Source organism: Schistocerca americana, chromosome 3, assembly GCF_021461395.2.
Source record: "Schistocerca americana isolate TAMUIC-IGC-003095 chromosome 3, iqSchAmer2.1, whole genome shotgun sequence".
Classification (NCBI taxonomy): domain Eukaryota; kingdom Metazoa; phylum Arthropoda; class Insecta; order Orthoptera; family Acrididae; genus Schistocerca; species Schistocerca americana.
The window spans coordinates 335,305,347-335,319,193 of record NC_060121.1 but is presented as its reverse complement, the minus strand read 5'-3'; the positions used below and the strand labels follow the sequence as shown (position 1 = coordinate 335,319,193).

Below are 13,847 nucleotides of genomic sequence, written 5' to 3'. Positions count from 1 at the left end.
CATGCAGCACAGGGCAGGAGAATGTGGCTCGCTAGAGAAAGCAGCGAGCGATGCTTCGAACATTGAAACAAAACGGAAATCTTGTTGAGAAACAAAATCTGTGGAGTTTTAAAGCAATAAAGTGTCTACGGAATCGTCAAAAAAGAAAAGATTTCTTCTGGTCGTACGTAAAATTATTCGACGTAGTAAACTCAGCAGACCAGTTGATCATGATGGTACCTAAACAGAAAGACGAATGATCTAATCCTATATCCAGAAAGTGTCTCACTGGAAAAGTACTCACTTTACACCGTCGCAAACAGTCGAAAAGACACACCTAAAAAGAAAGTAGTGTTGAATTGGAAACTAGCTCAAGTCGCCTTCTACAGGAAAGGTCACAGGATGTGGCGCGGTGCACCTTAAATTCTATACGAAATTCGCCAAGAAACTAAAATCAGTTCTAGAAACAGTGTCGTAGGTCGCTGGAACAACGATCTGTGTCATGGGACTGGAGAAAGGAAGCCGGCCGCTGTGGCCGAACGGTTCTGTCATAGTCCTTAGAGCCATTTGAACCATTTTTGGAAAAAGGATCAGGTGACACCAGCCTATAAGAAGCGCCGCATGGAGAACGTGAAGAGGTAGAGAATTACCACGATATGCATATATCAAAACTATTTGAGAACGTAACTTCAGTTTAGTAAACAATAACGTTTTTCTGAATCGAGACTATGACCTTTTATAATGAAATTCTTCCTAAACATGTCCTGTGCGTAACCTGCATTTCAAAGGTAATAGACGTGTCGTAGTTCAAAATGTTCTTGTTAGTGGCGAGGTGAGGTTTCTAAGAAACATAACATACGTATCAGGCAAACTGCATTCCCTACAATGCAATGAAGGGATAATGGTAATGAAATCAACGAAGTTGGAACAACATGACACGACATTGAGACAAACCCGTTCTGAAATGCTGAACCCCAAATGTAACGAATATATGACATCTCCGTGGTAGAATCTGCACCCATGTATCTTCCCTACTATCCAGAGATGTTCTATAACATTTACGCAAAAGGGAATTCCTCTTCCCCTAATCATATCAATTCACTGGACGACAAACCATTTAATTCCCTTTACAAAAGACCCAATATGTCCCTTGCACGCCATTTTAGGGACTGACAGGGATTTATCGACGACACAAAAAATGTTAAACTTACCCGCAAATCATACTGCACCATTAGTCTATCACTGTATTTACTGTCAGATGTCTGACGGGCATAATGCCCCGTGGAAGGTGTCACAATTTGCATATTTTATAGATTCTGTTTATGACGTGTGTGTTTCCTTCAGATAATTTGTTTGCTATTATATCTGGTCCATTCATCAATTATGCGTATCAGCTGCAGAATCATCAGAGTGATACTTTTGGTTACGAGTAGGACTGTTAATATTTTAAAAATACTGGGAATCCGATATATCGGTATTTAAATAAACGTCGTCATCGGCTCTGGATATATCGAAAACAGTATCAATATATAGACGGGAAAGATATCGACGTACCAGCCTATGAAAATATCAGCTGCACATTATAAATACACTGCCACTTTTAGAGCTGTATGTCTAAATACAGATTTATTATTAGATATTTTATACATCAACAAGCTAGCAGCCTACCTATCCTCCCTTAGACCAATAGCTAAAAGGAAACGATGCACGTTCACGCTTGGTGATAACAACTTTGCTAAGAATGGTAACTGCACAATGAAAAATCTCCGATGCGTCCGTCATTTGGTTTCGCCACATATCGGATTTCTTCCGAACACTTCATGACGACTTGCACGTTTTTTTCATTTCTGCCAACGCCAGCGATCTAGCATTTGTAGTGTCAAAATTGCGTGAAGAACCTAAAAGTTGCAGTTTCTGTTGGAACCGCCGAGCACCCATTACGTCGGAACTTACCCTCACGCGACCAATCTTGTCATTTAGATTTTTGTTCATCAATTTCAGCAAATTTTTTTGAAGATGGACGATGTGAAGAAATAGCGCCTTAGTTGCTGTTTTTTCACATCGGAAATCTTCTTCAGTTCACACCTCCCCCCCCTCTCCCCCCCCCCCCCCCCAGTGCAACTGGACTACTATTGTGCCACATATACTTGCTTCACTGAGTCAAAGGGAAAGAGAGGACGTGATGAAAGCTCCTCTGGTCAGAGGAGTACATGGTAATATCAACAACAGCAGAGAATGTTATAACAGGAGTAGGAATCGTTAGGAATAGGAAGGTAGGGCAGAGAGTGTGTTACTGTGAACAGTTCAATGATATGATTGTTCTTATCAGAATCTACAGCAAACCAATACCGACAATGACAGTTCAGGTACACATGCCGACGTCGCAAGCTGAAGATGAAGAGATAGAGAAACTATATGAGGTTACTGAAAGGATACTACAGTACGCAAAGGAAGACGAATATCTAGTAGTCACTGGGGACTGGAATGCAGTTGGAGGGGAAGGAATAGAAGAAAAGATTAAAGGCGAATATGGGTTTGGGGCAAAGAATGAGAGGGGAGAAATACTAATAGAGTTCTGTAATAAATTTCAGCTAGTACTAGCGAACACTCTGTTCAAGAATCACAAGTGGAGGAGGAGGTATACTTGGAAACGGCCGGGTGATGCGGGACGATTTCAGTTAGATTATATCATGGTCAGACAGAGATTCCGAAATCAGATACTGGACAGCAAGCTGTACCCAGAAGTATATACAGACTGAAATCACAATTTAATAATGATGTAGAGTAGGCTGAAGTTTAAGAGATTATTCAGGAAGAATCATTAAAGTGGAATACGGAAGTTCTAAGGAATGGCTCAAATGGCTCTGAGCACTATGGGACTTAACATCTTAGGTCATCAGTCCCCTAGAACTTAGAACTACTTAAACCTAACTAACCTAAGAACATGACACACACCCATGCCCGAGGCAGGATTCGAACCTGCGACCGTAGCAGTCCCGCGGTTCCGGACTGCAGCGCTAGAACCGCACGACCACCGCGGCCGGCTTCTAAGGAATGACGAGACTCGCTTGAAGTTTTCTAAAGCTATAGACACAGTAATAAGGAATATCTAAGTAGGCATTACAATTGAAGAGGAATGTACGTCTCTAAAAAGAGCAATAACAGAAGTTGGAAAGAAAAACATAGGTACATAGAAGGTAACTGTGAGGAAACCATAGGTTTCAGTTGATCGATGAAAGAAGGAAGTACAAAAATATCCAGGGAAATTCAGGGATTCAGAAACACTAGTCGCTGAGGAATGAAATAAATAAGAAGTGCAGCTAAGTTCAGATGAAATGGCTGTATGAAAAATGTGAAGAAACCAAAAAATAAATGATTATCAGAGAGACTGAGTCAGCATGTGGGAAAGTCAAAACAACCTTCGGTGAAATTAAAAGCAAGGGAGATAACATCAAGAGTGTAACGGGGATTCCACTGTTACATGCAGAGAAGAGAGCGGGTAAGTGGAAACGATACATTGAAAGCCTCTGTGAGGGGGAAGGTTTGTCTGATGTGATAGAAGAAGAAACAGGAGTCGATTTAGAAGAGATAGGGAAACCAGTATTCGAATAGGAATTTAAGAGGGTTTTGGAGGATCAAATAAGGCAGGAGGGATAGATAACATTCCATCAGAATTTCTGAAATCACTGGGGGAAGTGGCAACAAAACGACTATTCACGTTGGTGTGTAGAATGTGTGAGTCTAACGACATGCCCTCTGACTTTCGGAAAAGTGTCATCCATACAATTCCGAAGACTGCAAGAGCTGATAAGTACGAGAATTATCGCACAATTAACTTGACAGCTCATGCATCCAAGTTGCTGTCAAGAATAATACACAGAAGAATGGAAAAGAAAATTGAAGATTTGTTAGGTGAGGTTAAGTTTGGCTTTAGGGAAGGTAAAGGCACCAGAAAAGCAATTCTGTCGTTTCGGATGATAATGGAAGCAAGACTAAAGAAAAATCAAGACACACTCATAGGTTTTGTCGACCATGAAAAAGGGTTAGACAGTGTAAAATGGTGCAAGTTGTTCGAAATTCTGAGAAAAATAGGGTAAGCTATAGGTAGAGACGAGTGATATAGAACGTGTATTAAGGCCAACAGGGAATAATAAGAGTAGACGACCAAGAATGAAGTGCTCGGATTAAAAAGGGTGTAAGACAGGAATGTAGTTTTTCGCCCCTACTGTTCAATCTGTACATCGAAGAAGCAATGATGGAAATAAAAGAAAGGTTCAGGAATGGAATTAAAATTCAGGGTGAAAGGATATCAATGATACGATTCGCTGATGACACTGCTATCCTGAGTGAACGTGAAGAAGAATTTGAGGATCTGCTGAACGGAATAAACAGTCTAATGAGTAGCAGAATATGGATTGAGAGTAAATCGAAGAAGGATGAAAGTAACGAGAATTAGAAAAAAATGAGAAAAGCGACAAACTTAACGCCAGGATTGATGATAATGAAGTAGATGAGCTGCTGCAACAGAACAGATTCGAACCACTTGAGATGTGGTGCTCCAGACGAATATTGAAAATTTGGTGGATTGATAAGGAAAGAGGAGGTTCTGCGCAGAATCGGAAAATCCTACTACACCGCACATGAGCACAAAGCTTTTCACTTCAAACATGGCACACGAGCACAGAGATTTTTCCTTTAAACAGGCAGCGATAAACTGATCAACTCGGATTACGCGACGTAATTGTGCTACGAAAGAACGACAATGCAGAATAATTTAATTTCATTGTCGTCTGTTTCTCTGTTGTCAGTGAACAGTTGAAGCACACCTGCTGGCTGGAATTCGTGTAGTAAGAAAACGGGACAGCCCCTTTTTTGGCTTCTGTTTCTCACGTCGCTGGAGTTTTAGCTGGGACACATATATGTTCTGAATATTCTTGACACTGTCTTTCTAATTTAAAATCTTTGAAATTTCTTGCAGTGAAGTGTTCTGGATCGAATCTTATCCCACTTATTCTTAGCGGTTTTAGCGGTTTCTGTGGGCAGAGAAGACAGACTACGAAATTTAAGTAGTCTTGTTGGCAGTTGATGTGGTGTGTTGTCATTTGTGTGAACATTGTTGTAATGTCTACACGAAAATGCATCTTTTGTTCCAACATAAAATAAAAATAACCTTTCCTCGAAGCAAAAAAGGTTAGTTAAGAAGTGTAATATAAAATTTGCAAATGGTTCAAATGGCTCTGAGCACTATGGGACTCAACTTCTGAGGTCATTAGTCCCATAGAATTTAGAACTAGTTAAACCTAACTAACCTAAGGACATCACAAACATCCATGCCCGAGGCAGGATTCGAACCTGCGACCGTAGCGGTCTTGCGGTTCCAGACTGCAGCGCCTTTAACCGCACGGCCACTTCGGCCGGCTATAAAATTTGCAACGTCACCTACTATTCGACTGCACAGAGTGGGAACTTTGATATCGTGCAGGCTGCAGCATAATAAATGGAACAAACGAAAGTTGGTTTCTTCTTCTTATTTCGCCAAAAAAAGTAACTAAGTAAATAAATAAATTAAATTCTTACAACTGTGGTGAAGTGTATTTCACACATTATTAGATACTCTGCTTACGTTCTTTTCGTATGAACATGTGTTTGAAAATGTAAAACATTCCCAGTATCAACATGTTTTTTTAAATGGTGTCATTAAATCTAAGCTCAGTAATTCAAGACCACAGAGCTTTCACATTAATTACAGTAATGAGGGGCTGACTTGCTACTTTCCCATAATTTCTACAAGAAATTTGAGTAGAGTCGGGTTTTACATACTAAGGCCAACACATGTTAACAGTATTTCAGAAACTGCTGATTAGCTTATCACAGCTTTTCAGGGGTACCGGTATTTTCATGGGGAAAATATGGTAGGGTTAAGTAGACTCCGACCACATCCTCGTAATAATAACGTTTCAAACACTGTATTGTAGATTACTGTCCTGGTAGATTACTTCAAAATATTTTAAACAATCATGAAGATGATACCAGGCAGAAACCCATTGTTAAATTTTCTTTCAGTCACCACGTAAACTACCGGGTGATCAAAAAGTCAGTATAAATTTGAAAACTTAATAAACCACGGAATAATGTAGATAGAGAGGTAAAAATTGACTCACATGCTTGGAATGACATGGGGTTTTATTAGAACGCAAGAAAACAAAGTTCACGAAATGTCCGACAGATGGCGCTGGACAGCAAAACGTCAGTGACTGCGCATGGCAATCGTCTATAAAAGGAGGTGTAATGAGAGAGAGAATGAGATGCGCCAGCAGTCGCATCATGTTGACGTTACCTGAAAAGGTGCTTTAAGTGAAGGTGCTTTTAGTGAAGCTGTATTATCAGAATGAGGAATGTGCTAGTTTAGCGTTACGATCATATCGCCATAGGAAGACGATTCGAACGGGTAAAGGTCCGTTGACAAATGCAGCTGTGGCGTGAATGCTTTCGAAGATCGAAGCCACGGGTTGCTTAGATGATAGACCCCTTAGTGGCCACCGAGCACAAGGCGTAATGCTGCTGAGACAGTTCAGGAAGGAATGGAGACTGTAGCGGGTTCGTCTAGGCACGGGGAAGTCAGCGCTCGTGCAGTTGCACGTCGCACCGGCATTTCATACGCTACTGTTTGGTTGGCACTTAGGCGTACCCTCCGATTCTATCCGTACAAAATCCATCGGCATCATGAACTGTTACCTGGAGATTTAGTGAAACGGAGGTCATTTGCGGTGTGGGCGTTTCAAAAGATGGCGGAAGATGACGATTGGTTGAGTAACGTGTTGTGGACCGACGAAGCTCATTTCACGCTCCGAGGGTCTGTCAACGCCCACAACTGCAGAATTTGGGCTACCGAAAATACTAGAACTGTCACGGAAACTCATCGTGCCTTTTTTCTTCGAGGAAATGCGTGATTCTGGGTTTGTAACTGCTACCGTGATGGGTGAGAGGTACGGCGATATGTTACAGAATCACATCATCCCCAGCCTGGCTGATAAACACCTGATGGAACGTACGATGTTTATGCAGGATGTCGCTCCACCCCATATTGGTAGACGCGTGAAAGATCTCTTGCGCTCGTCGTTTGGTGATGATCGTATGCTCAGCCGTCACTTTCGTCATGCGTGGCCTCCCAGGTCCCCAGACCTCAGACCGTGCGATTACTGGCTTTGGGGTTACCTGAAGTCGTAAGTGTATCGTGATCGACCGACATCTCTAGGGATGCTGAAAGACAACATCCGACGCCAATGCCTCACCATGACTCCGGACATGCTTTAGAGTGCTGTTCACAACATTATTCCTCGGCTACAGCTATTGTTGAGGAATGATGGTTGACATATTCAGCATTTCCTGTAAAGAACATCATCTTTGCTTTGTCTTACTTTGTTATGCTAATTATTGCTATTCTGATCAGATGAAGCTCCATCTATCGGACATTTTGTGAACTTTTGTATTTTTTTTGGTTCTAATAAAACCCCATGTCATACCAAGCATGTGTGTCAATTTGTACCTCTCTATCTACATTATTCCGTGATTTATTCAGTTTTCAAATTTATACTGACTTTTTGGTCACGCGGTATGTATATTTCCAAGCTTGTATTGTCGAATTTCGTTCTTAAGGCTTATTTAAACTAGCAAGTTGTTTAACAATATTATAAATTTTTGTCGTTTGTAAGCGCAGTTATTTTAAAAACGTAATTGTTGAAATGAGTACAGAACAAAAATGCCATCCCGCTTAAGGTGCCGCCCCTAGGCACGTGGGTAGTGGGCCTGTATGTAAATCTGCCACTGACTATCTCAGCTTACGAGAGGGATGTCTGCGTCGACAGTTACATGGAAATAGCTGTTTCGTTGCTCGTTATTATGATCTAAGGTAACGCAACGTTACTAGTCAAAGTAACCTATAGTAGATCGTTTCAGATTCCAAAAGCATTCCCGTTGCGTTGAATGCTTGCCTGTGGCGAGTTACTTTTTAGGGTACTTATATCGCGTAATAATGTTATTTTCTTTGGGCTTTATTCACGTTGCGCAGAGAGTATCTTTAATCAGGGCAGTGCACTGCTACTAGAGGAGTCATATCGGATTTTATACACGCGATATAAGCTTCTACTGCCTTCATACGCCGTTTGTGGGTAAATTCATAGATGAAGACAACAGTCATAGGGTAGGTTTCATTTAGGTCTGGTGACGTCCGCAGAGCCCAATTACTAAGAGGAATGCTCGTGAAAAACAGGAAATCCAGGTTCAAGTGAGCCTGCCAATGTTTTTAATAGTCTTGAAATATTTATTAAATATTCTGCTTGGTGATTGTAAGAGCAGAGTGTGTCCTTTAACGTAGCATACGCTAGTCGGCGAGTTTCCGTTATACAGGGTCCGGCGGAAACGTCTCACGTATTTGAAGAGGCCACTATGTGAGTTGAGGTGGGGTTCTCATATGGATGATGTATCGGTGGATAGCGGTGTGCGTGCCGTTTTCGTCAGGCGCGATGGCTCTGTTAGGGGAGCACCGTGCGTAGGTTGTGGAGGAGTGCATTCGCACAGATGGTTCTGTGATCACAACTCAGCGATCATCTCGTGACCGTTCGAAGTTAATAGAGCACTTGCCCGCGAAAGGCAAAAGTCCCGAGTTCGAGACTCGGTCCGGCACACAGTTTTAATCTGCCAGGAAGTTTCACATCAGCGCACACTCCGCTGCAGAGTGAAAATCTCATTCTGTCTCAGTGCTAATCGGAAGGACTTAGCCGGCCGATGTGGCCGTGCGGTTAAAGGCGCTGAGGTCTGGAACCGCAAGACCGCTACGGTCGCAGGTTCGAATCCTGCCTCGGGCATGGATGTTTGTGATGTCCTTAGGTTAGTTAGGTTTAACTAGTTCTAAGCTCTAGGGGACTAATGACCTTAGCAGTTGAGTCCCATAGTGCTCAGAGCCATTTGAAGGACTTAGTCTGAGATGGTACATCGTTTGATGACTTACAAACTAAGTCGCGGATACGGTTCCTTATCGTAGGTGATGACCGTTATTTTGTTGTAAGTGCACGACGGTACCGCCTCAGACGGCGCGGCATCTGGCACCTGAACTCGCGACTTCCACTGGATGTGTTGTATCGAGGCAAACGATGTACTTGAGGCGTTGGCAGAGTGGCCTTAACTGTCGGACCTGCTGTATGTGCATCTCTGATGCGTCTTCACAGATGAGTACGCCTCGGGTAGAGTCGTCAACGTGCTACCTGAACGGTCGAGCAGTGGGTCAATGTTATTTTCACAGATGCGTCCCGATTTGGTCTGGTAAGAGATTCTCGATGAATTCACATTTGGAGGGAGCGTGGAACAGGGTTTAGGGACCAAAACAGTGGAAAAATAGTGATATCGATGAGGAGCCCCAATGGTGTGAGCAGGAATCACTCGACCACTATAACACCTCTTCATGAAATTGTACGTGTGAATCAGCAAGTGTTAACTACTGACAGGTACCGTGAAGAGGTCTTGTGATCTCACGCGCGGTTGTTACGAGATTATGTGGGCCCAGACTTCGTAATGATGGACGTTTATGCTCGCTCTCATACAGCACAAGTGGTTGATGTTTTCTAGGAAATGGGAGATACTGCACGCATGGCGTGGCCTGCTCGCTCTCCCGATTTAAATCCCGTAGAGCATGTCTGGGATGCACTAGGGAGATGAGTTGCACCACGTCAGCACCCTCCAGCCATTCTTCAAGATTTGCGAGCAGATCTGCAGGAAGGATGGGCGTTACTGCGTCAACATGAGATTGGTGACATCATTCACAGAGTGCTCCGTCGCTGTCAGACTTGTATTGCTGCCAGACGAGGTCACAACCCATACTGAGCACAGTTGACAGAGTGTGTGTTCAAATTAGTTACGTCAGAAGAAATGAAGAACATTTTTGTCTACCGTTATGCATGTTGCAGTTGTTTACATTCTGTATTCTTTACATTGTTTCTACTTTACTATCACCTGTTTGTACTGTTTTGTGGCAAAATAAATGCAACATTGCAAAATTTCCATTTCTTGCCTTACTTTTGGACATCAGTGTAAAATACGCTGTGTTATTATGGAAGAGATGGTGGGGAACCTTATACGATCCAGAGCTGCTCGCGGATACATATAGTTACTGAGTAGGCTTCTTTAGATTGTTCACCCAACCTAGGATTTGGATAAACTCCTGTAACTCTGGGTTGCATTCTTTAGTAACTATAACGTTATGATTCCATTATAATAGAAATTACAGTGGAAGGAGGCACAGTCGTGTTATTTAACGACGGCGATTACCGCTTAAACATCCTATTTTCGGTTATACCGGTTTCATTCTTCTCCAGTTTAACTTTACTGTTAAAACCGCTATAAGTAACCAGTTCTGAGATCATGGATTCTCGGTTTTGTTGCTATTATTTCGAATAATAAACGTAGAATTCGAACAGACTGAAATATTCTAATGAAGATGAAGGACGAGGAGAGGACGATCGATATTGGCTTGAGGCATGGCATCGTGTCCAGCAGAGATGGCGAAGACGAAGGAGACGGGTGCGGCGTTGATGAGAGGGAAAAGTTATGAGTTAATGACTTTCATGCATCGTCACTTTTGGGTGCTACCAATTTTTCACCGCAAATGAACCAAAACATTAAAGGTTCAGTTATTATCCCAAATTATTCATATATCAATCAAATTTCCCTTCCTTTTCGAGGAACAATGAAAAATTTTTCTCCCCATATGATTTCCCAAATTTGCTGTACCTCCTCCCGTTTTTAATTTTCAAAGCAAATGGAGCACTGTACGTTTTTAATCTTCCAAAGCAAATGGAGCATTGTACTTCATTGCTATAGCACTTCGTAAAGTACTTCCAACCTCGGGATGGTGGCATTCTATAATACAACCGGCCGGCCGCTGTGACCGAGCGGTTCTAGGAGCTTCGGTCCGTAACCGCGGTGCTGCTATGGTTGCAGGTTCGAATCCTGCCTCGGGCATGGATGTGTGTGGTGTCCTTAGGTTAGTTAGGTTTAAGTAGTTCTAAGTCTAGGGGACTGATGACCTCAGATGTTAAGTCCCATAGTGCCTAGAGCCATTTTTGTAATACAACCAATTTCCGACGACTACTGTAAAAAAAAATGGGGAAAGTCTTTCATACTACATGTACACTCTTATCATGCTATGGGGCACACCACGCTTTCCCGATTTTCTGCAAGAACCTAGTATTTCAAAGCAACGAAAATTTTACAAATGAACGTTGCTCATTTTCGAAAAAGGATCTAACAAAAACTAAAATTTTAGCACTGCTATTACGGCAAATTTCTATGTCGGTGTTTCATTCTCTTATGAGTAAAACATGAAAAAAGCTGTTATCATCGAGACCAAACAAATACCGAAAACTACCAGCAATTGAGAGCTAAAATACCTCTACCGATTTGAACCGGTCGGTTTTTCCCATTCCTCGTGTGATTTACGTCTCCGAATTTTATACCAAGTACACATCGTTGGAAGTTGAACTGCTGCCGTCACTAAGACGTTGAGAATTTTTTTGAAGATGGGTTAAATTCAAGAAAGCGTTAGTAAAGCTATTAACATATTGTGAAAAGCAGCTACTATCTACTAATAGATAGCATTTTGTCAAACATTTTCCCATCCATTTTAAGAGGATGTATTGTCTTCGTTTTTTGGAGACTTTTTTTCTCAGTAGCCAAGTATTGAATTATCTGATATTAATAGGACGTCTGCTACCATTAAGTCAGGTGTATTTAATAAATTTAGGCTATTTGTTGGCAGTTAAACTGAAAATAGCTACGATTGTCTCTTGCACTGGCGATAGCAGCTGAATTTTCATGAAATTATGTAAGCTCGTCAGAGCGGCCATCGTCCGCTGTTGCTATCACCCCATGATGGAAGAAGACTGGTACACATCTTCTTCAACACCGGACTCCAGGTGACATTCAATTTCACGCCCTCCTCCTTCGTACTGAAGTTCTTAGAGTGTTTTACAACCTCTATGGCCTCTCTGTATAACCTTTCATGGTATCCGGTTGTGGCTGCCAGTACCTGAGTCCTATCAAAATGGGTGCGGTGGTCTGGCTAAAGCACGTTCCTCAACAGCTGATCTGTCAGTCTCCACTCTCCTGCAATTGTGTTCGTGCTCTTCTTGTCGATTTTTGACTGTTCCTTCTGTAGTACCCACATACACCTCCTCACATCCACACGGAGTCTTATAAATTCCAGCTTTTTACGGCGGTTGGAGAGCATCCTTGGCCGATTTTAAGTGCTCTTGCATTTTCCGTGTGGGTGTGTAGATTATGCGATGTTCCCCTTTTTCAGGATTTTTCGTATCCGGTCGGTAACGCCGTTAATGAACGGCAGGTTCAAATGGATCAAATGGCTCTAAGCACTATCGGACTTAACATGTGAGGTCATCAGTCTCCTAGTAGTAGAACTACTCAAACCTAACTAACCTAAGGACATCACACACATCCATGCCCGAGGCAGGATTCGAACCTGCGACCGTAGCAGCAGCGCAGCTCCGGAATGAAGCTCCTAGAACCGCTCGGTCACAACGGCCGGCGAACGGCAGGAAAACTTTAGTTTTCACCGGTGTTTGAGCATCGCTATGATTTCTGCACGGTGGTCTTAACGCGTTTTCACCTCAGCGAACGAATAACCATTATTGAGTAATGCATTGGTGCGGTGTTTTAACACTGCGTCAAGGAGCTCTGAGTTTTAAGGTGGAATCAATTCGACCACGGCATTAATGCGCGGAACATTTTATTAACTGTGAGAATCTAGACCTTCCTCCCATAAAATACGAGTATGTAACCAAGAGGTTTAGATTTATAAAGCAGGATGTGATGCGAAGTATCCCAAAGGTATTAAAAAAATCTTGAGAAAGCATTAAAAAAAAGGGAAAAACGAAATAATTTCGACTATGTTCCCAATCCTAATCCATTTTGACCTTGCGCCCTTTATCTAGTAACACCACAAGGATGACAGACGTTGAGATGAGCTGGGTCAGGACCCCTGGAGGGACTCTGGGAGGCAATGACGGCGACAGCGTGGGCCAGGTAAATCAGAAAACAGACGGCGAGATCTGACAGTCATGTGCGGCTATTCGTGTCATTCTCTCAAGCCTCTTACACACGACACGCCTGGAAAGAGGGGACAAAGTCGCCACTCACCATGTGCTCGAAGGCGAGGGGGACCAACAGCCATGAGACGTCGTCCACACTGAGAGAGAGCAGCTGCGCCGAGTCTCGCCAGTAGCTGGAGAGGCGTTCCAGGTAGACCGCCACCTTGGCCTGGAGTTCTGGACAAAAAGACGACGACTTACTAGTGATCAGATTTCTGTAGAAGCACAGCTTTCGCTTTCTGGCTTCACCAGCTCACGGAGTGTATGATGCAAGTATAACTTACTTTTTGAATATAGATCAATACGCGCTGCCGAAAATGGTGAGAGTTGCAGCATGGACACCTTGATCGAACATTACCAAACTCATACTCTGGTATTTTTAGCCCTGTGTCATACCTGAATCGAAATTTCATCCCCATGAGTCTGTATTTTCTGTATACAAAAAAGACATTCCTACAGATTATGAACGGTGTGAATGCACTAGCAATTGTAATTGCCTAACGCTACTGGAACTATTCAGGGCACATCATCACAACTCAGACCACATAAAAACATTATATCTACATCTACATCCATACTCCGCAAGCCACCTGACGGTGTGTGGTGGAGGGTACTTTGAGTACCTCTATCGGTTCTCTCTTCTATTCCAGTCTCGTATTGTTCGTGGAAAGAAAGATTGTCGGTATGCCTATGTGTGGGCTCTAATCTCGC

General features: G+C 42.7%; 1 protein-coding gene across 1 annotated transcript in view; it reads right to left on the bottom strand.

Annotated features, from left to right (window-relative positions):
• The window catches only part of LOC124606069, a 114,525-nt gene that overhangs the window by 47,906 nt on the left and 52,772 nt on the right, over positions 1–13,847 (bottom strand). Inside the window, exon 3 of the mRNA XM_047138032.1 lies at positions 13,186–13,351. Within this exon, the coding sequence (XP_046993988.1) occupies positions 13,186–13,351 (166 nt within the window). The remainder of the gene's footprint in view (positions 1–13,185; positions 13,352–13,847) is intronic.